At 35.9% G+C, this 19660-nt stretch overlaps 3 protein-coding genes across 5 annotated transcripts in view; 1 reads left to right on the top strand and 2 right to left on the bottom strand.

Annotated features, from left to right (window-relative positions):
* Positions 1-200: 200 nt before the first annotated feature.
* On the bottom strand, positions 201-9403 carry LOC139148433 (NADH dehydrogenase [ubiquinone] iron-sulfur protein 3, mitochondrial-like). The gene is made up of 6 exons (XM_070719895.1): positions 9281-9403; positions 7543-7596; positions 6934-7181; positions 2693-2818; positions 1364-1483; positions 201-976 (listed from the first exon to the last, which is right to left on the bottom strand). The coding sequence occupies exons 1-6, from the start codon at positions 9336-9338 to the stop codon at positions 812-814; spliced, it is 771 nt and encodes a 256-aa protein (XP_070575996.1). The 5' UTR covers positions 9339-9403; the 3' UTR covers positions 201-811.
* On the top strand, positions 9256-15240 carry LOC139148432 (cyclin-dependent kinase 10-like). Of its 2 annotated transcripts, XM_070719894.1 has the most exons (11): positions 9256-9360; positions 9512-9698; positions 10214-10286; positions 10752-10823; positions 11020-11325; positions 11824-11953; positions 12517-12640; positions 13432-13571; positions 13821-13873; positions 13998-14076; positions 14796-15240. In XM_070719894.1, exons 2-11 carry the CDS (start codon positions 9573-9575, stop codon positions 14854-14856), a joined length of 1164 nt encoding a protein of 387 aa, XP_070575995.1. In that variant the 5' UTR covers positions 9256-9360; positions 9512-9572; the 3' UTR covers positions 14857-15240. The 2 variants fall into 2 exon arrangements, with proteins under 2 accessions (XP_070575995.1, XP_070575994.1); XM_070719893.1 differs by lacking the exon at positions 9256-9360 and having other exon boundaries at positions 9468-9698.
* The window catches only part of LOC139148430 (uncharacterized), a 51502-nt gene continuing 46981 nt past the window's right edge, over positions 15140-19660 (bottom strand). For both annotated transcript variants that reach the window (XM_070719891.1, XM_070719892.1), the window contains one exon: positions 15140-19317. In XM_070719891.1, the coding sequence (XP_070575992.1) occupies positions 19232-19317 (86 nt within the window). In that variant the 3' untranslated portion in view covers positions 15140-19231. The remainder of the gene's footprint in view (positions 19318-19660) is intronic.

Genomic DNA, 19660 nt, shown 5'->3' with positions numbered 1-19660 from the left:
AATTAAATGAAGCCATCGCGAAAAAGAATTAATGGTCATGACCATTTATTCACTCTCGCGATGATTTCATGTATCATGTCTAAAACCAGGGTCGAATATATGCATGGTCACCCATTCATTATCTTTCAACATGTCAAACAATATAAGTAGCGTCTCGTATCAAACAAAATTCATGAAAAATGGCTTTGTCCCTTTAATACTTCAAAATGTAAAGAGGGTGACTATCATATGACAATAAATATCCCAACTTCAAAATCACAAGAATGACAACCAATCTTGACAAATACAAAGTTTTCCAACAAGTTTATTTGAAATTTAAACTGACCACAAAAAAAAACCACCTTATTTTTTGGCAATGTTGCAACTATAATATACAATGATCTGTACAAACATGCAACAAAAGTGGAATCTCCAATCACACACACCAGTAGTTGACAGTACAGTGCAATCTTAGCTGACCTAGTAAATTAACTTTTTCAGAGTTCAAAAGACATTTTTACCAGTACAAGAACCTTGGTATGGCTATGGTGTAATCTTAGGTACCTCTGAACTAAGAATAGCTTTGACAGTACTAAGGTGTGGTATTTTTGCTCTAAAATACTGAGGTAACACTTGCCGCTGATGCACACACTGTAATTGACAGTACTTTGTGAAGTTACAAAGCCATCTCATTAAGTGTGGGGAGAGGAATTTTCACTGTTAGTGTAATGACATGTGAATTCATAACTCTCTCTCTCCTAGCATAATATAATGTTATCTGTACAAGTTTATATCAAAGCGTTCATGGCATTGTACTGGCGATACAAAAAATCTACTTTTTTTCTTCAGGAGCAGCTGTTTCTCCAGCTTCTATTTGATCTTCTTTCCTGTGAGTTGGGAAAGTTTCCCAGGGACTGGATAAGTCAAATTTACGGAATTCCTGTGCAAGTTCAATGGGCTCTGCAACAATGCGTTTGACTTCATCATCGTATCGTACCTGTGGAGAGGTAAAACAGAAACATTAAACCTCTTCACTGCAGTAACTGTGGTCTGGTAAAATTCTGTTGTATTCACTGCAATTTAAGTAATTTGGAAGTACAGCATTGTAAAAGTTTACTGAAGAAGAGAACACAGTACATTGGAAAAGATACAAGAGATATTATGTGGGGAAAGAGGGATTAGCAAAAGATACATCACCTCAAAAAAAAAGAAAACAGTACATGTTTTGAATATTCAATTAGTTATGCAGAACTGGAAAAGGGGATGAGAATAAAGGAATGAACCCAGAAGCATAGAGCAAAGAAAAGGGCGACACAAATCAACACAACAGCAGATAATGGCATTAGTATACAGTTTTCCTGTATAAAATCCAGAGCATACTTACCTCTACATAACCACTGAGTGGGAAATCTTTCCTCATTGGATGGCCTTCAAAACCATAGTCTGTTAGTATACGTCTTAAGTCTGGATGATTGGCAAAGAATACACCATACATATCCCATACCTTGATGGAAGCAAAAGAAACAATATTAAGAAAGGCAGTAGTAAACTACAACACTTTTGTGCCATTTACAGACTGGACCATAAACAGTTCTACCACAGACTTTTGATACAACTCTAGGGTCAGAAAACAGTTCAAAAATTTGTGCCTGTTCAATTAATCTGTTGTTTCACAACAAAGCTCAGATATCTGTGTGAGCCAACAGTAGCTTATATCATGTACAGGTCTACTGATGATATCATTGGGTGTTTCAGAATTGGAGGACTCAAATCTGTTTCTTTAAAATTAATTGAACTCCTTGATGTCAAACAGTCACCAGCCTCAGACCATATCTCTGTGGCTTGAATGGCATAATCTTGATATTCAAATTAAAAAAACACTAATACACTTTCCATGTATTAAACAAACTGCATAAAAACGTCTCTCATAAATTTTCATTTATTGTTATTAGTAATGTAAACAACACTACTAAATGGAAGAATGTTTCTCTCATTGGTCTTTACATTGGGTGAGAAGGCTATTTAATATTTTTATTCTTGAATATTTTTATGTATTTTTACATTTGCAAGCAAGAAGTCCATTAACCTCTACACATACGCAAGTTACACAAATTCATGTACCTTTGCTTTGGAGACTACACTCTCATGGCAATAGAAGTATGAAAGTCAGAAATGATACTTTTAAGTGCAACTAACGTTAGCTTTATGTGACTGACTGATTATCTCTTGATTCAGTAAAACTGGAGCATGATTCGATAGATGTGTTTTACACATTGAAATCATAAACACAAATGAATGACATTTGCAGACACTGGAGTTAATCCTCTGAATGCTGTAATTTTTCCTACCAAACTTATAGTGAAACATTTTACCAATTTATATGAAATCTCTGATGTTTTTTTTAAAGTTTTGACCAAATGGATACACTCATCCGCACAGTTTTTGATCAAAAGTTTGGTAAAAATCTAAAGAAAAATTGTCTTGAGCTGAAAAAAATGTCTGCATTATATTTTATAAACACACTAAAATTGACTTTGACACTCAAAGGGTTATTTAATAGCAAAATGGGAAAGAGTTGGTATGAGACATTTAAACACAGACCAGTTTCACAATGTATTCTTCATTACAATGTATCCTCCATTACTTGACCATAAAACTCAAGGCAAAAGATCAACCCATAGGACTTAAATAATGATTCGGCATTTTTACGTACCTCTCTTTCATACCACTCTGCTGCTTTGAAAACAGAAACTACTGAATCTACAGGCGTCAGTTCATCAGTGTAAGTCTTCACACGAATTCTTGAGTTAAACCTCAGGGAAAGGAGATTGTAAACAATCTAAAATAAAAAAGCAAAGAGATTGTAAGCAATCTAAAAAGAATTAATAAAGGTAATCAATCAAACATATTTGATACTGCTGCAGTTTGAACGACAAAGTGTTTGAGGCAAGTATTATGGACAGTGGCCCTAAAAGATAAATGTAGTACAGTTGTTCTCCCAAGAAATTTCTGCCAGAGTGGCAGCTAATTACCATAATGATTTGCATATTAATCTATAGAAGTGAACCTATGATCTGTGGTATGCTAACTGAAAAGATTGCTATCAATACCTTCAAATGCAGCATAACATAATAATGCTGTTACAAGAGATGTAACATGCAACAGCCTTGGGCATATCCATAAGACTGGACAGCAGTTCCAGTGGATTGTGTGAATAAAATAGTCACCTTTCTGTCAGAAAATCGGGTTTAAAAAGACCCACTGCCAGTACCAATGCCAGTACGATTATTCGGGAACTTTTTTTCAGGATGAATGAAGACTGCAAATGATGTGTTTATTTTTTTCTTTGGAAAACGTTTTCTCAATTTTTTAAACAAACACATAAGTGATATCTCTCTAAAATTGCTGGGCCTTCATTTCAAGTAATTTGGTTCCAATAAATAACACTTTGCTACATTAAGGAAATCAGTTCTCTAAATCTGAGCATGGACATATGGTAGCCTATATCCCATCATCAGCTGATTTGCAAGTAAAGTAATGTAAAGGGCTAAATGTAAAGCTAAAACAGGGCTCAAAGTTGCGACCATTTAGTTGCACAGGCAACCAAATTTTACAAGTTTGTGACAAAAGGATTTAGGTTAGTCACTAGCAATTTACAGCTGACGTTTTTTCAAGACATTTCTCTGTACGCGATCAAATTCAACGTGTACTCGCTCAGTGTTCACAAAGCAATGACCGCAAAGGCTGCAACCCCAAAATACACATTGAATAAGCATTGCCGTTGAGCGGCGTTACTCAAAGGTTTCAGCATGTTCCCTCCACTGCACAGCACTGCAAATGTGTCTGCTGATGTTATCTTGATCTGTCAAAATATCCTATTAATTTAATAATAAATTTTACTACAATCCTATTACGTATCAGAAGCAGTCTTCATGCTGTTACATCGCTTTCAATTGAAGCAATCATAATCTCAGCATAACTTGTCATCAAAATATAGCTGACAGGGGAAAACAAGCCAATCAATGTGTAACTGCAAAATGTTACATGCGTTCAAGTGCGTAGTGAATATTTGCATTAGTAGCATGTGAGAGCAAGCCTGCTAGTAGAAGTTTCTGGAAACTGTCCTTCGGAAAGTAGATCAAAGCATTGATTTCATCAAGCTTGAACTGGATTAGCCCATTTTATAAAGATTTCCGTTTTAAGCTAGATCTAAATAACACGCAAATTTGTTGAAATATCATACTGGTAACCTTGTTAGAATCTGCCGGATAGCGACTGCAATTATTTAGACTTACCATTGACCCGGGCGATCAACAAACACTGGGATTTAATGCGCATATACTTTTGAGTTTGTACTCTTGCCTAGAAAAATCTATCAAAAGTTGATAGTTGCTGCATTTCTACTCAGAGTTTTTGTTGAAAAAAGTAGTTATCTATTGCTAACGGCTTAATTCGTCCCACAAAAATAGTACTGTTGAAAGTTTTTGTAGTGATCTGCAGAACGGAGTTGTATTAAATGATTCGGTGCAGACTTCGTAATACTAAAACTGGATCACACACAGTAACAAATGACAGAAACCGATTAAGGCAGTCTCGACCGATAATATAGACTCGCTGAAGGCTATTTATCCTAGAATACAGGTATTTCTCAAATCAATTTCAATGCATTCTGATGTATCTTATCACAACGCCAGTTGAGCAATGTGTAGCCTACTTGCAATGACAGTTGACGCAAACGTAAGGAAAGAAAAGAGATGGGTTGTACACAATAAAGACAACAGCTCATACACTAATCTTTCATAGGGAAACACATGTACAAATCGAAATATATGACACCGTTTTCTTTGTCCTGGTATTTTTATAATGCTTTCCCACATCGTGAGTTGATAATTTCTTTGTGACAGCACAGTCTAAACATAGCCTGTCATATTAAATTTTTGAAGGTTTTCATGACAATACAAAATGCCCATAAATGTTTTAACATTTGCATCTTAAATTTTGACTTAGGGACAAAATGCGACCAACTGAAAATGTTAACTGAACCCTGTAAAACCATTTTTATACAATTTTGGTCCCTGTATCGGGTAAGAGTTGAGTTATGGTACTGGTGTGACTGCCATGAAAAAGTCTCAGTTCTTCAACTCTGATAGCAAATGTTTGTACGGAGCTTTGTACAACTTTCCAACACATCTTGCACCCGAGGCATGATTATTCAGAAAAGTCTACCATGATTTCGCAGTTTTCTAAAGCATAGGCAGCTCCCACTACACTGTCTTGTACCCAGTCTGTGTAAGATAACTTCTAGTGCTAAACAATTTTTATGGATCAGACTGCTATTGATAGCCACAACAACACCTGGATTGAAACAGCCACCATTTTACATCTCTATACAACTTGAAGATAGAGTACTTTTGTCCAGTAGAAAGGCTGATTCCATAGACCCGGGTAGCCACGGAATCTTAATATTATGAGACAAATAGTATGTATAGTACAGGGTCATGAATTGGCAAAGACTGGAAGATTCCATTTAAAAGAAGGGACCGGTAGCGTCCAAGCAATACAGAGTGATAACTTCCCATCATGAGCACAGCAGCCAGTGGTGTTTCATATCTGCTGTAGTTGTGCAAACCAAAGAAGAGGGTCTACATGCAAACATGAACAAACTTATACACTGGAGATTTTTGATTGATGTTCATGACCTCTCTCAGGTCAAACGAGGTGTAAATATGGCGCATTATGGAACACAAACAAAAAGAGGATGTTGAAACAAACAAATGTTGGTGAAAATGATCAGATTTACAAACATTGGGACCATGTCATCAGTGTGGCAGGCTGACTCGTCTAGAACCGTTGTCCGTACTGAACTTATATGTAATTAATGAATGACACGACACTTTGTGGTGTTCAGATACAATGTTGCTTGGAAAGTTGTGGTCTGATCAAGTCAACAATGTGGCAATATAATGAACCATTTCCCTTGCAAGCAGGTGTATGTGTTCTATTTCCATGTTCAGGCTCGGAGACCAGCCATGCAGTGCAGTGCAGGCCGAGTACGTCTATTGTCACAAAGGGACGGCTTTTCAATTATGCAGACTTCCATTGTTTTTGCGTATTTTAGAATAATTTTGCATCAAATACCAAAATGTCACTTCTGTATCGTGTAATCAGTTTGATTTGAAACAGTGATATAAAATACTGGGTCATTTAAGCTCAGAAATCGTCTCTGAGCTTTGCTCTGTTTTGGCCATGATTGTCTATCACTATCTATGTGATCATGGCATGCCACTTCATGAAGATCATGAGAATGTTGATCTTTTCTGTATTTTTTTTTGTCCTTTACAATTTCCTTGGCTGATCTTTGAAAGTGATTGAAAGTTTGAGTGGTGTTCAATAATCATGCACGAGAATGTTGATGTGAAGTATTAATTTTATTGAAGTAAGCAGCACTAAGGATACATACAAATGATGAAAAAGTGGCTGACTTCTGAAATCATTACTCTACATGTATGTGTTCAATTATGAATTTTGAGCCTTTAAAGGGATATAGTTGTCGGAACTGCGCCTGTGCGAGTCTCTTGTTTACAAACAATGTATTTCGTGCACAGTATCAGGATGCACCTCATCATCATAGCTGCAACATTTAAATCATACGATGTTAGATTATGACAGACATGTTTTAACTGTCATCAATCACCACTGTGCCTTGGATACATTGTTGCCATGGGTCGTATGGGTCCCATATGACCTTTGAGCACAGTTCCAACGACTATATCCCATTAATATATATGCAACCTTTGACCCCACCTCTCAAAAAATCTGGCTTCTTGTGTTCACACTATAAGCCAGAATGGTGAATCAGCTTGAGTAGCCAAAGCAAACCCAGTAGGAGCTCTCTTTGGTATATACACATACCAAATGAGAAATAAAAATCATGTGCAATATTGGAAAGCTTACCTCAAATCTATTTTGCCTTGTTGGTATATCAACAGCTGTCAAATCTGCCAAGTTTTTGAATTGGCAATTATGATGGTCTCGTAAGAAGGTCATCACAGGTATGACACCTTCTGGATGTATCATCAGTTCTAGCTCATTCTGATGAGTAACTTGGATCAGCTGGGTGTATTTAGGTAAGTTGTCAGCTATGTAGCGACCAAACTCAGCCAACGTTGCCCTATGGACTTCATTTACTGGTCTTACAGTTGCTGTGACAGAGAAGCAGATATTTTCACAATATTACCAACAGCTTATTGCATCCTTACTATTTCATATGTTTATGTTATTGTGTTATGAATGCCTCGATATATATAAAACACCACATTCACGTTTATTCACTTTTTGAATGTTTTGCCAAGCCTACAGGTATATAACTTAAATTTTTCAATCTTGAAAATATATTTCTTTCCTAAATAAAAAGTAAAGCTACATTTACATAGCTCTGCATACAGGCCTTTGTGTTGTCACTGGCTACGCCTCAAACCATAGAGTAGCATAGCTGATGACAAAACACAGAACTGCACGCAGAGCTATCAATTTTACCAAAGGTATTGATATGCCCATACTCACGTTTGGTTGTTAAGGTTCGACGACCAGCGACTGCTAACGATGGCAAAAGTGACCCTGAAAAACAATATTTGCCAATATTAAATTATTTTATTTCTCTTTAAATCGAACATCAATTGTCCATAGAAACACTATTACAGAAATGAAAGAAAAAACTTAAAGACATGCGGAATAAAGCACCGGTGAGGGTGCTTACAGCCAACCTTATCTCACTAGAAAAGAGAATCAATCCAAAACTTGCGTAATTCAGATGAGAAATTCAAGCACTGATTCACTTGCTGAATAATTACATTATCACATATAGATATTCGTACCATAAAGCCATACATTTGTTTTCTGAGTAAACTGTCAAAATTATACAGATCGTTTGAAACAAACATGGAACTTGCACTACTGAACTTTCTGTATCCCAGACAAATTCGGGCAGCATTATTATAAGCAACTCTCAGTTTCATCATAGCCCCAAGGGAATATCTAAACCAAAGGTGAGATTCGTACGAATTGGTAACAATAGGCTTTAAAAATCATACATTTTACCCTTAAAGAACATAGCGAAAATTTCCTCAAAAGCATATTAGCTGAAACATAGAATGATCTCTTTTGACGATCAATATCTGCATCATCTAAAAAGTGAGACGTTAGAAGACATCCCAGATACTTCTTAGTTTCTACAAATACGATTTGTATACCATTTATGTAAACTTTGGGAAAATGTACAACTCTAGATACGTAAGAGATGACACAAGCATTCGGTTTTCTTTGTATTGAAAACAATGTCATGAGTGGTACCATAAGAACTACAAATATCTATCAATTTCTGCGTCCCTTTGACAGAAGGACATATCAAGCAAATGTCGTCGCCATACATTAAATTTTGTATACCGCAGACATAACATAAGACCATTACCCTGACTGCAAAATTGTAGCTCTACGGTGAGCGGTCGGTGAGTTTGGGTTTTTGCGACCTTGCTCACCAGTAGAGCTACAATGCCGAAGGCCCTGTAGCATACAAAATAAGCGCGCCACACATGGCACGGCATTTTCATGTAAAATCCCACATATTTACTGCATTTGGTCGTACCGATTTATCACTACTGAAGACTAAACACTATACTACACTAACCTTGTCGTTTAAGGGTTTGGTATAAGCACAGACACGTCGATCGCGTTCCATAAACATTGAGTGTGTTTCTGGGAGCTGCCATTACCGGAAGTTGGAAATGGTGGCTCCAAGAAATGTTTTTGGAACGCGATCGACGTATTTGAACAAATACCAAACCCTATACACGACAAGGTTAGTGTAGTATAGTGTTTAATCTTCAGTAGTGATAAATCAGTATGACCAAATGCAGTAAATATATGGGATTTTACATCAAAATGCCGTGCCATGTGCAGCGTGCTTATTTTGTATGCTTCAGGGCCTTCGGCATTGTAGCTCTACTGGTGAGCGAGGTCGCAAAAACCAAAACTCACCGACCGCCTCACCGTAGAGCTACAATTTTGCAGCTAACCATAAGACATACCCATAACATTGACATGCATGTATGTGTACAGTACAGCATGTACCGGTACACTGTAAAGTCGCCTTGCCACTATCTTACTCTGCAGTACAATATGATATCTGTATGCCAAATCTAGGGAGACGGAGGGTGAAAATGTATGTGTCTGTCGCGTGGTGATAACCATTACAACTCTCTCATTTGCATCGTTAGCATCCAGTTAACATAACGGTCTCACTTACGGTTCAATTTCAGTAGATGTCCTGTCCTCGAAGCGAGGTGACCCACATAAGACGCCATCTTTGCCAGTCGAACGTCTGTTGTAAGTGTGTTACTGATTGGACAATAGATTGTTGAGTTGTTAGACTAAGTACAATTGGTTATTGCGTAGCTAATTTTCCATACTGTCAACTACTGAGGGCGTACATCAGTATGCTCCAGACAAACGCTAATTCAGTGTTGGTGTAATCCAGGGCCCACAGAAGGTCTGCATAAGCCCTGCAGGTGTCGCGTCATGATTCGTAAGTCTACGATATGGAAGCTAACGAGAAATCTCGATTGCCACCGCCAAAAGAAAATGAAGCGAAACAGAGGGACAGAACAACCACATTTCTATCGCTGAAGACTGGTAAACGATTCTGTTTACCTGATGAAGATAGGGTAAATATTTTTATTTACAGTACACAACAAGATTGCATAATTAATGTCTGCAACAGTTTAAACTGAAAGCACGAAATTATAATTTAATTACAAATCATTTTATTTACCTACCTTTCAGTTTATATCGACGGTGTACATGTTCAAAGATATACAGACAATCTTGTTTTCCATGTCTTGTGTAGTTATTTTGTCTGATTACATCTTCCGACAATATAACAAGATCAACAATTAAAATATGGTACCTCCATCATATAACATACTAGTAAGGACATTCATGAAGTGTGCGCGATCTGTTTTCTTGTCTTAAACCTGTGTAGGACTTTTTGAATTTGTGCTGCAAAGATTAATTAGATAGATGCATTGCGACCCCCACAAAAACACTGATAGATGTTTAACTGTCATGGTGAAGTTTGAAGTATGCATTGTAATGAAAGATTTGTATCCAATGAGTCCCATCAATCACCTGATCTCTAACCATCCAATCAGTACAAAGGATGTTTTCTCTATCATGACAGCTTGGACTATGCAGGAGTGTAAGTGAGTTTGAGAAGTTGAACAGAATAGGAGAGGGCACTTATGGAATTGTATGTAAGTTTGTGCAGTTATCATTTCTTGAAATATATCAAGATAAGACACGTGTTTCAGTATATCAGAATTTATTTTTCATTATCATTGACCATCATCCATACTTTTAGAATAACAGTAAACTATGAAGCATACGGCAGAAGGAAAAGATTGCACAATTACAGTCTTTTTGAAAAACTAGGTAGTGTTTAATAAATCTATCAATGGTGTGTGTAAGTAAATGTACTGAAGAATATGGCTTCTCCAGACAAGCTAATCCAAGGTGTGGCTTAAGAATGGGCATTATTTTACAAGTGGTATAGCCACAAAGTGATGACGTCAAATTGCCATACACAAAACATAGACGCCTTGTAATTATGGCACTGTGTATTGTGTACAGCGATTTGGCATTGTCAGTTTGTAACTATACCACTTGTAAATTGATGCCTAAGATATCAGCTGCTTATTATAATATTCATTTCATTGTAGATAGAGCCAGGGACACTAAATCAAATGAAGTGGTTGCACTGAAGAAAGTTCGAATGGAAAAGGAAGCTGATGGTAAGTAATTTTACATACTTATAAATTCAAGGCTTCCAAGTTGACTCCATTTCCGTTGTCTGTAATACCAGGGACATTTCTAGCCTCCTTGTCTGTGATAAAGGAAAATACATGTGATAAAACCCTACGCATTTTTACGGAATCTTTGCTATGGACTCTGGTGCATCATGCAAATTTTCTTTCATTTTGCATGCAGGTCTGCCAATCAGCACTCTCAGAGAGATCCATCTTCTCCTAAACCTTCAACATACAAATGTCGTTCACCTGAAGGAGGTTGTTGTTGGCAACCATCTTGACAGTATCTTTCTTGTAATGGAGTACTGTGAACAAGACCTGGCAAGTCTATTGGACAACATGCCCTCACCGTTCACCGAGGCTCAGGTCAAGTGTTTGACCTTACAGATGTTCCAAGGATTGAGATACCTGCATGAAAACTTTGTGATACACAGAGACTTGAAAGTTTCCAATTTGTTGTTGACCGACAAAGGCTGTTTGAAAATTGGTGAGTTGTTCTAATACCACTTGCTTGTGTCAATGAGTAATGTCAACATATTGCATCTTGTGTTGATAGCTTCTGTCAAGGTGTAGTCTAGTCTTCCAGTATTGTCTTGTATGCTGGCTTTCATCATGCAATCCATTGTGAAAAGACTGTCAGACTTTTGTAATGATGCAATACTGCAACATTTAAAAAAATTAATGACGGAAATTGAAGGATTACTATATTTGTACTGCACATTCTTATTAATATGTAATTTCATTCTGCTGCAGTCTTGAATACAATGGATTGCATACTTATAACATCAGTTCATTCATGTTTACAGAGAAAACCATGATCATACAAAGTGAGGCAGACTAACTCATTTATCTCCTTATCATTAACATGAAATAATCTCTTTATCATCAATATGATATCGTTCCCACATTCTTTTAGAATCATCAGTTGAAAGTTGGAATCGCTATAATGAAAACTTTTTGTATGCCTTACATCTCCTGACTGCAGCTGATTTTGGTCTTGCAAGGACATATGGAATCCCTTTGAAGCCAATGACCCCTAAAGTCGTTACCCTTTGGTACAGAGCTCCTGAGCTGCTCCTTGGAGCAAGAGAGCAAACTACAGCCATTGACATGTGGTGAGTTGGATTCTAACAGGGCTGTGTTATCACTTGGTAGCCTTCGAAGTCAAGATCCATGAAAGGAATAAATTGTAACATTGGTTCAATTTGAAACATAAGAAAATTGTATTGAATAAATTTGTCATAGAGTAACATTGTGACGTATGTGCAATCTTTATTATTCATGAATGTTCATCATTATTCAGGAGGTCATGTATTTGTCTGTCTACCATGTCTGCCGGTCGGTCTTCAGTCTTCAGCTTTCTAGTATACAATTTACATGTACCTTGTATTCTCATGTAGGAGTAAATATCTGAGATTAATAGTACTTGCTGCCTCCAGTCTTCCTTACACCCCTTCCGCATTGAATACCAGCTAGCCTTGCTGGTAGTGACTTTCTACAAAGTGATCAACAATACTGCTACTTTGGGCAAATCACAGTAATACATGATTATAATGAAATCTAGATTTAATGATATCACCATGTGAATTTGTGTATGATAAACTTGTACTTTATGTACTCTATGAATTTCGTTTTTTTAAAGTGAATATGAATATGAAGATTTGTTTTCTCCTTTCAGGGCAGCTGGTTGTATCCTTGGTGAGTTGCTTGCTCATAAACCACTGATGCCAGGTAGATCAGAAATTCAACAGATTGGCATGATTGTAGATTTACTTGGAACACCATCTGAGAGCATTTGGCCTGTGAGTAAACACTCCATCTTGCAAAAGACAATGTCATTTGCCAAATCAATAGTTAAATTTGCAGCGTAATTGTTCAAGGTATGATATTATCCTGACTTATAATTTTGTGGAAAACCAACTATGTGGTGAATATTTCAACTTGGTCCTGAATTCCTTTGTCAACTGAGATTGGCTTCACAACCTGCAAAGATGTGAACCTTCATTATGCAGCCAATGCTTTATGCCAAAATATGTTGAATGCCAGAGCTTTTCTTCTTCATGAACTGTTTGAAATAAATCTCCCAATTTTCTAGTAATATAATATCTCCCAAATATCTTCCAATATTCTAGTAAATTCAGTGATTTCTCAATTGTTTTTGAATTCACAATAAATGCAATGTACAGTACCTATATGGTCACCTAGCGAAGAAGACAGCAATTAAGAAGGTTAAAACCTAGTTACATCCCCACCTCTAAAAATTGGTAGTTTAATAACAGATATGGGTTGTTGCAATTTGACTTCAACCCTTCCACTCAGCTTGAGTTCAATTTAGCACACTGTAATGCTTAGAGTGCACACAAATCAATCAAAGCTATGAATACCCCCGGTACATCACTACATTAGGTTTTCAAGTAGACTCAGAGACAATGTTTGTCCATCCAGCATATCAGACCACCCATGGTAGAAAATTCATTAATTTCTCGATTGGACTCAAACTCACAACCTGTGGTAACTGCCAGTACTCACATTGCAGTGAAGACAACAATCATCAAAATCTTGTTGACGCAAATATCAGTAAATATTTTCACAGGGCTATTCAAGACTTCCGATGATTGAATCATGGACGCTGAAAAAACAGCCATATAACAATCTGAAACATAAGTATTCATGGCTGTCAGAAGCTGGTCTTAGACTTCTCAATTCTCTCTTTCTGTATGACCCCAAGAAAAGGTATGTGAGAAAGTTTGAAAGGGTCCTAAAATTTAACGTGTGGAATTTTATCTCTTGAATTTTGCTGTCAATGAAATAGATGGATTTTTAGAAACAGAAAAGAGGATTGTTGTTGTCTTCTTGGTTTGTACTTGGAAGAGTAAGGTTTAATAGAAATTAAGAACATGTCATTTGCTCTTTCCCAATTTTACTTAATTATGCATTATGACTAATTTATGAAAGTGACATGATATCTATCATGTTTTTCAGGGCCACTGCTGCAGATTGTTTAGATAGTTTGTACTTCACAGAGCCACCTTTTCGTGAGTATACATTATTCTTTTCTCTTCAGTTTTTCATTGTGATTCATGCATGAAATACTGTATAAAAATGCATGGTCTGGTCTGCAAATTTTTCATTTTCACTCTTCTGATTATACATTGCCAGCTCCAGAGCCGGACATGATGCCTACATTTCCACAGCATAGAAATAAAAGAAAGTCTGCTTCTGCCTCAACGGAAGCCAAGTAAGTCTTGGATATCACTGGTATTGTCATTTTGATGTCAGAAATTCAGAAAATACATTAAAAAGCAAAACTCTTTGCAGTAAGGGGAGGGATACAGTTCAGCACCGTTTCAATTGTCATCAACAAAGTTGCACTAATATTCCTTGGTAATTGCATGAAATTTGTGTACATACAAGATTCTGAAGCTGAATCACTTTGAATTAAAGGTTTTATTTGCAAACAAATGTCATTCAAAAATTTGTCAGCAAAACTTCTGTGTACATATAATTATAGCAATGACCAGGGGAAGTTTAAATAATATTTTCATGGGCAGGTTATCAAATACAGTAAGTTTTGTTTGTGCCATGTGTGTGTTTTAATCATGGTGAGAAAGAATAAGTGTTTGCTAACATAAATACGTCACTGACTTCACTCTTATATATAGCTTTACATGGTATGGACAAGTCTGTCTTCAGTCTTTTGATTCTGTTTCTTTGGGAACAAATAGTTCAAGTGTTTCAAATGATGGACTGGTGTTGCAACAGTAATAAGCGTTCATAACACATGATCACAGGGCTTGAATATTGATATGCATATAGTACTGCTATTGCGGACACTGGGCAAATTACATTAATCTGGCAAAACGTTGTTGTTACTGTACAGTTGCCTGCACTTAGCTTGTGTAACTGACATCTGACAGTGAACAGAAAGTAATTTTGTTGTGTCCTCTACCAATCCAGGTCGTCAACAAAGTTTGACTTCGTCACTTTTGATTCACATTCAAGGAAAAAGAAGAAATGAAGACTTTTTATTTGTAAACAAAATTGTTTTTTTGCCTGCCACAGGAATTCTTTTTTAAGATATTTTTCTTGAACAACATTGCAGTAAGCTTGTTTTGTCTATTGTGAAATATATCACAAAAGAAGAAATGAAGATTGTTTATTTGTACACAAAATTTTTTTTTTGCCTGCCACAGGAATTCTTTTGTAAAATATTTTTCTTGAACAACAACGCTGAAAGCTTGTTTTATCTATTGTAAAATATATCAGAAAATGTTTGTAAATAAAAGCCAAACTGCTGTGAGCACTGAATAATCATGGTGAAGTGATTTTATTTGATACTCAGAGATGGACAGACTTATGACAAAACCTGGACTGAAGCTTGTTGAAAGTACAAGTGATCCCATCAAGAAAACGACAAAAATATACTGGTACAGCTTTACATATGGACGGCATTTCACACATAGATTAACAAAATATAAATCCACACATCCTAAATATGAGAAAATTTTCACATTACATTATTCATCTTTTGCTGACTTGACTGATGTGGTTTATCATCTGTAACATTTTCATTATCCTTCACAAAGTTCTTCAGTAGTCTGAGAAGCTGCCACAGCAAAATATCAAAAGATTTGGATTTAGTTTCAGAAATGATACAGCATCTATTTTATATCCTAACACAAAGTAGTCTATCAACTTTGATACGATGTACTGGTGTGAAAATTAAGATTTATAATACTTGAAAAAATTTCAGCCAAACGTGCGACTGAACACTGGTACACAAAGCTTTTGCAACTCAGTGAATTGATATATCCTGTATGTAACAACTCTGAATTGACACATCCTTCATACGTAGCAACTCTGAATGGACTTTACGTTACCCTTTATGTAGATGAAGTAACCAGGAAAGTTCTACACAGAAGGAAGCATATATATCACTTCTGATATTATTCAAACTGAGCTGTCAAAATGACTTTGAAAACTTTCCAAAGCTTCTGCACAATATGTTTCATAAAGCTTATTTAAAGCAGTATGCACCTCGGAGACATATCTCTGGCTTGTTTGGACTTTTTGTAAAACTCACTGAGAACCGTAATGTTTCGTGATATAGTTTTAGTGAAACTAAAATATTTGATTTTGTCTTACGACAGAGAATGGTGTCCATCTCAAGTGATAAAAACAGATACACTTGAAATGATAAGCTTCTCTAGTCCACAAATAAGAACACAATGATCTGTGATTATTACTCTTGATAATGAATGCAAATAGTTTAACCCTTTCACCACAATGGTTTAGCCGTCAACCCTTGTAATTGATGTTGAGTGTGGACCTGTTCATTGGGAAATGGGGATGAACAGATTAAAGTTTCCCAGAAGAAAGGATGAGCTAAGGTACCAGTGTGTCATTTTATTTTTGGGTGTGTATTACTGAAAAACTGCATGCTTATCAAAAAGCCCTTGTCTACAAACTACAGTGAACACAATATACAGTTGATGTGCTGTAAATTGTTATGTGGATCAAAGTTTTTCAGTCAACAGTGAGGAATTGTAGATTTTGAGACTTCACAAAAGATACCAAATTATAGTAATTCTAGCCTGGCATGTTGACACTGCCAGAAGGGAACTATTGCACACTTCATGTGATCTGTCCCATGATGTAAGAAAATTAAAACTTATCAGGAAAAGGTAAAACAACTTTAGAATTATTTTAAATTAATAATTATTAATAACGGCAACTTTACAAAAAAAAGATAAATAACTGACAAAAAATAATAAATATTCAAAATAGTATACTGTGATACTTACAGACATTTATCAAGTGTACACTGCATTGTTTACATTTGCTTAATTCTATAAACAAAGCATTTTTAAGTACATAAGTGACATTGACTTGAATACATATACCACCCAGATATTAAAGCAAAAATCTCCCTGTTCATCCATAAAATATTACATCAGTAATCTATAAAATAATGACTCAAAGATCAAATGAACGCTCAAAGACTTTGAAATTGGATGGAACAATAAGTATCGAGTGATTGACCAATGACAAGCTGCATTACTTTGACATTGATGGCGTTCCTTATGTACACTCATCCTGATTGGTGGAAGCTGACACTAATATAATTGTGCTCAAGTGACATGATAGGTCAGTTTTGCTTTTTTCATACATATGTAATTCAACCAGACATTAAAGGGGCAGATTTTTTATCAGCTTTTACTCTGAGCAAACTGACTAACTTTGCAAACTTTTCAAAGGAGAACAAAGGACTAGAATCACATTAACAGTCAATGTCAACAACCAATAATGCGAGAACCAGGGATTGAAGACTGCCCCTTTAAAAAGATACATGAAGACTATGATTTCTGCCACCACATACATTTTTACAATACACTCACATTACTGAATGTCCAGTGTAAATATCTTCACTGTATGCAAATGATGATCACTCGTTGTTTCAGATACTGCGGTGCCTCTTGACATCTTGGCACCAAACAGGATGAGTACATACAAAAACAAGACTAGGAAAGTTCTGAATTGTATACTGGGATAGATAACCTTTGGACTAAAATGTATCACAAAAGCAAGAAAGCATATGGAAGGTGTGTGCTTTTGTGTCAACTTTGAAAGGAAATCAGTTTACGTATGTCTGACAGGTAAAAATTTCAAACTGACAGCAGCCATATTGGATCATATCACAAAATAAACTTACATGTGCATGCAGGGTGAACACCATGGTTTTGGTGTAAATGACAACATGCTGGTAGCAGAATGGATGGACAGGTAGAGCCAGATTTATATCAAACCCTATAAACACACAGAGGGGCACAATGAACAGATCCTTGTTCACAATGTGGAATGAAAGATTTTGAATCTCAGTTGTGAGATGTTAAACTTCGATGAATTTTCCTTCTAACAGTGTAAACTTCAAGAAGATTTTTGTGAGCTGAAAATTTTCCTGTGAAAGAAAAGACATAATTATGATCTGCCTGGCAATATGTCTAAAATATTTTAAACTTCATCATTTCACAAATTATATGGCAAGGAGTCTGAGAGTTTGAAGAACAACTAAAGACACATTTTTTATCTCTGATTAATTATAATTAAGAATTTTATGGCACTTAATGTCAAGGTGACAGAAGCACACAAAACTTGCTTTTCCATGAAAAGAATGTCTCATTTCTCTCTAATAAAATGAGCAAATAAGCTTCTACTGCTAAACATGGATATAGCAATTAAGAGCTTATACCCCAGTAGTACAATCATATAATTTTACATTTTTGAGCACTTGTCAACAATTTTTTCATGTTCACCAACCACACATATATATATATAAAATGAATTCAAACAACAGTGCTGTGGAAAATTCTATGAATTTCCATGAATTATTAAGAAAAACTATTAATGAATTATTCTGAGATCTACATTTTCTTATTGGAACAAAAACACACAATCTTGTTAAACTATGTTAACATAAATTGCACAAAGTTGTGGTAGCTGCATCATCATTGCAATGAAGGCCCTTGTCAAAGTGTTGTATCAGTATTTGAACAGATAAAAATATGAATAAACTGACTCCCTCTGTTATTCCTTACAATGAGCACTTTCCTCAGTGAAATATAAGTACTTTTGGTTGACAAATCCCCATTTACACAAAGCTGCCAACATAATGGGATTTATAGTAGATCTTGTGGATTGGTCAACATATTACAGTCTTCAGGAAATGAGTGTAGCTCTTCTTTTATTTAGTGAGACCTGAATTTGTAAGTTGCTTCATGGACCTGAACAACAGCTGCCGGTGCTAACTTACTAGGAGCACAATGCTTGCACAGCCAGTAGTCTTGTTACAAACATGTATATGCACACATGCACACCATCACAAAACTGTGACGGCCATTTAATATGTAAAATGCCACAAAGTATGTTAAAACATCTCTTTTCCATTAATAAAGGTGTTTGAGAAACTCCCTGTTTAAGTTTACTTTGCCAATATTTATACAATACGATTGATTCCTTTAAATAGACCCACACACTGTAGTGGAATGTTTTGAGTCATGAGAATCTCAAAATACAGTTACAATACAACTGTAGGTATTACTATACAAGTAATAGACAGCACACAGCATCTGAAGTGCACTGAACAAAATCCATCTCCTCATGGATTTAAAACTTTGGACAGCTACTTGACAGAAGATTCATATACACGTATAAAATTGTTGAAAAAATTCTAACAAGTAAATTTCCAGTTTCTAGAATGCCTGGCTATGTGCAGCAAAGAACCTAGCTAGGCTAGGCTGTTGCTACAATGGGTTTCATCAAGTCATGATCTGTGATGGTAATTTTTTCCCTTCTCCGTACAGTTTTTAAGTCCAAGCAGGCTGGCAAACTCTTCTTCACACTTTGTCCAGAAGGCTATTTATCAGTTTTCTCTCGCTTGCTCCGGATTTGATCAGCTCTTCATGAAATTCACTGTGTTTACCTGAAAACAAAAACCAGACACTACTTGGTGAGTTTAAGAAAAACTCTCTCATTTATACCAAACTTTTGTCTGACATGTGTAACCTATCAAAGAGATAACAGATAGCATACACTTTACAAAGATTCACAGATCAGTGAAATACACTCATTTAGAATTATGAACTGCAAGACTGTCATATCGAGTGCTGTCACCACATGATGGAAACATTTAAAGATTCTATAAATTGCAAATTCTGCAATTCTTTGAAAGAAGTTATTTTTACATGACGAAATTTTGCACAACTTGACCACTGCAATTTGATTTGCATATCAAAAAAATGCTCACTGACAAACTTTGTGTAATT

The sequence above is a fragment of the Ptychodera flava genome, chromosome 13, assembly GCF_041260155.1.
Source record: "Ptychodera flava strain L36383 chromosome 13, AS_Pfla_20210202, whole genome shotgun sequence".
NCBI lineage: Eukaryota > Metazoa > Hemichordata > Enteropneusta > Ptychoderidae > Ptychodera > Ptychodera flava.
This window is presented reverse-complemented; position numbering and strand designations above follow the sequence as displayed.

Excerpts from the sequence above, each read along its gene's own strand:
- LOC139148432 (XM_070719894.1), top strand. The coding sequence starts at position 9,573 with ATGGAAGCTAACGAGAAATCTCGATTGCCACCGCCAAAAGAAAATGAA. Across the intron at positions 9,699-10,213 it reads GTTTACCTGATGAAGATAGG|CTTGGACTATGCAGGAGTGT; the intron begins GTAAATATTTTT and ends CTATCATGACAG. Across the intron at positions 11,954-12,516 it reads ACTACAGCCATTGACATGTG|GGCAGCTGGTTGTATCCTTG; the intron begins GTGAGTTGGATT and ends TTCTCCTTTCAG.
- LOC139148433 (XM_070719895.1), bottom strand. The coding sequence starts at position 9,338 with ATGGCGTCTTATGTGGGTCACCTCGCTTCGAGGACAGGACATCTACTG. Across the intron at positions 2,819-6,933 it reads CAAGGCAAAATAGATTTGAG|ATTGTTTACAATCTCCTTTC; the intron begins GTAAGCTTTCCA and ends TTTTTATTTTAG. Across the intron at positions 977-1,363 it reads CACTCAGTGGTTATGTAGAG|GTACGATACGATGATGAAGT; the intron begins GTAAGTATGCTC and ends ACCTCTCCACAG.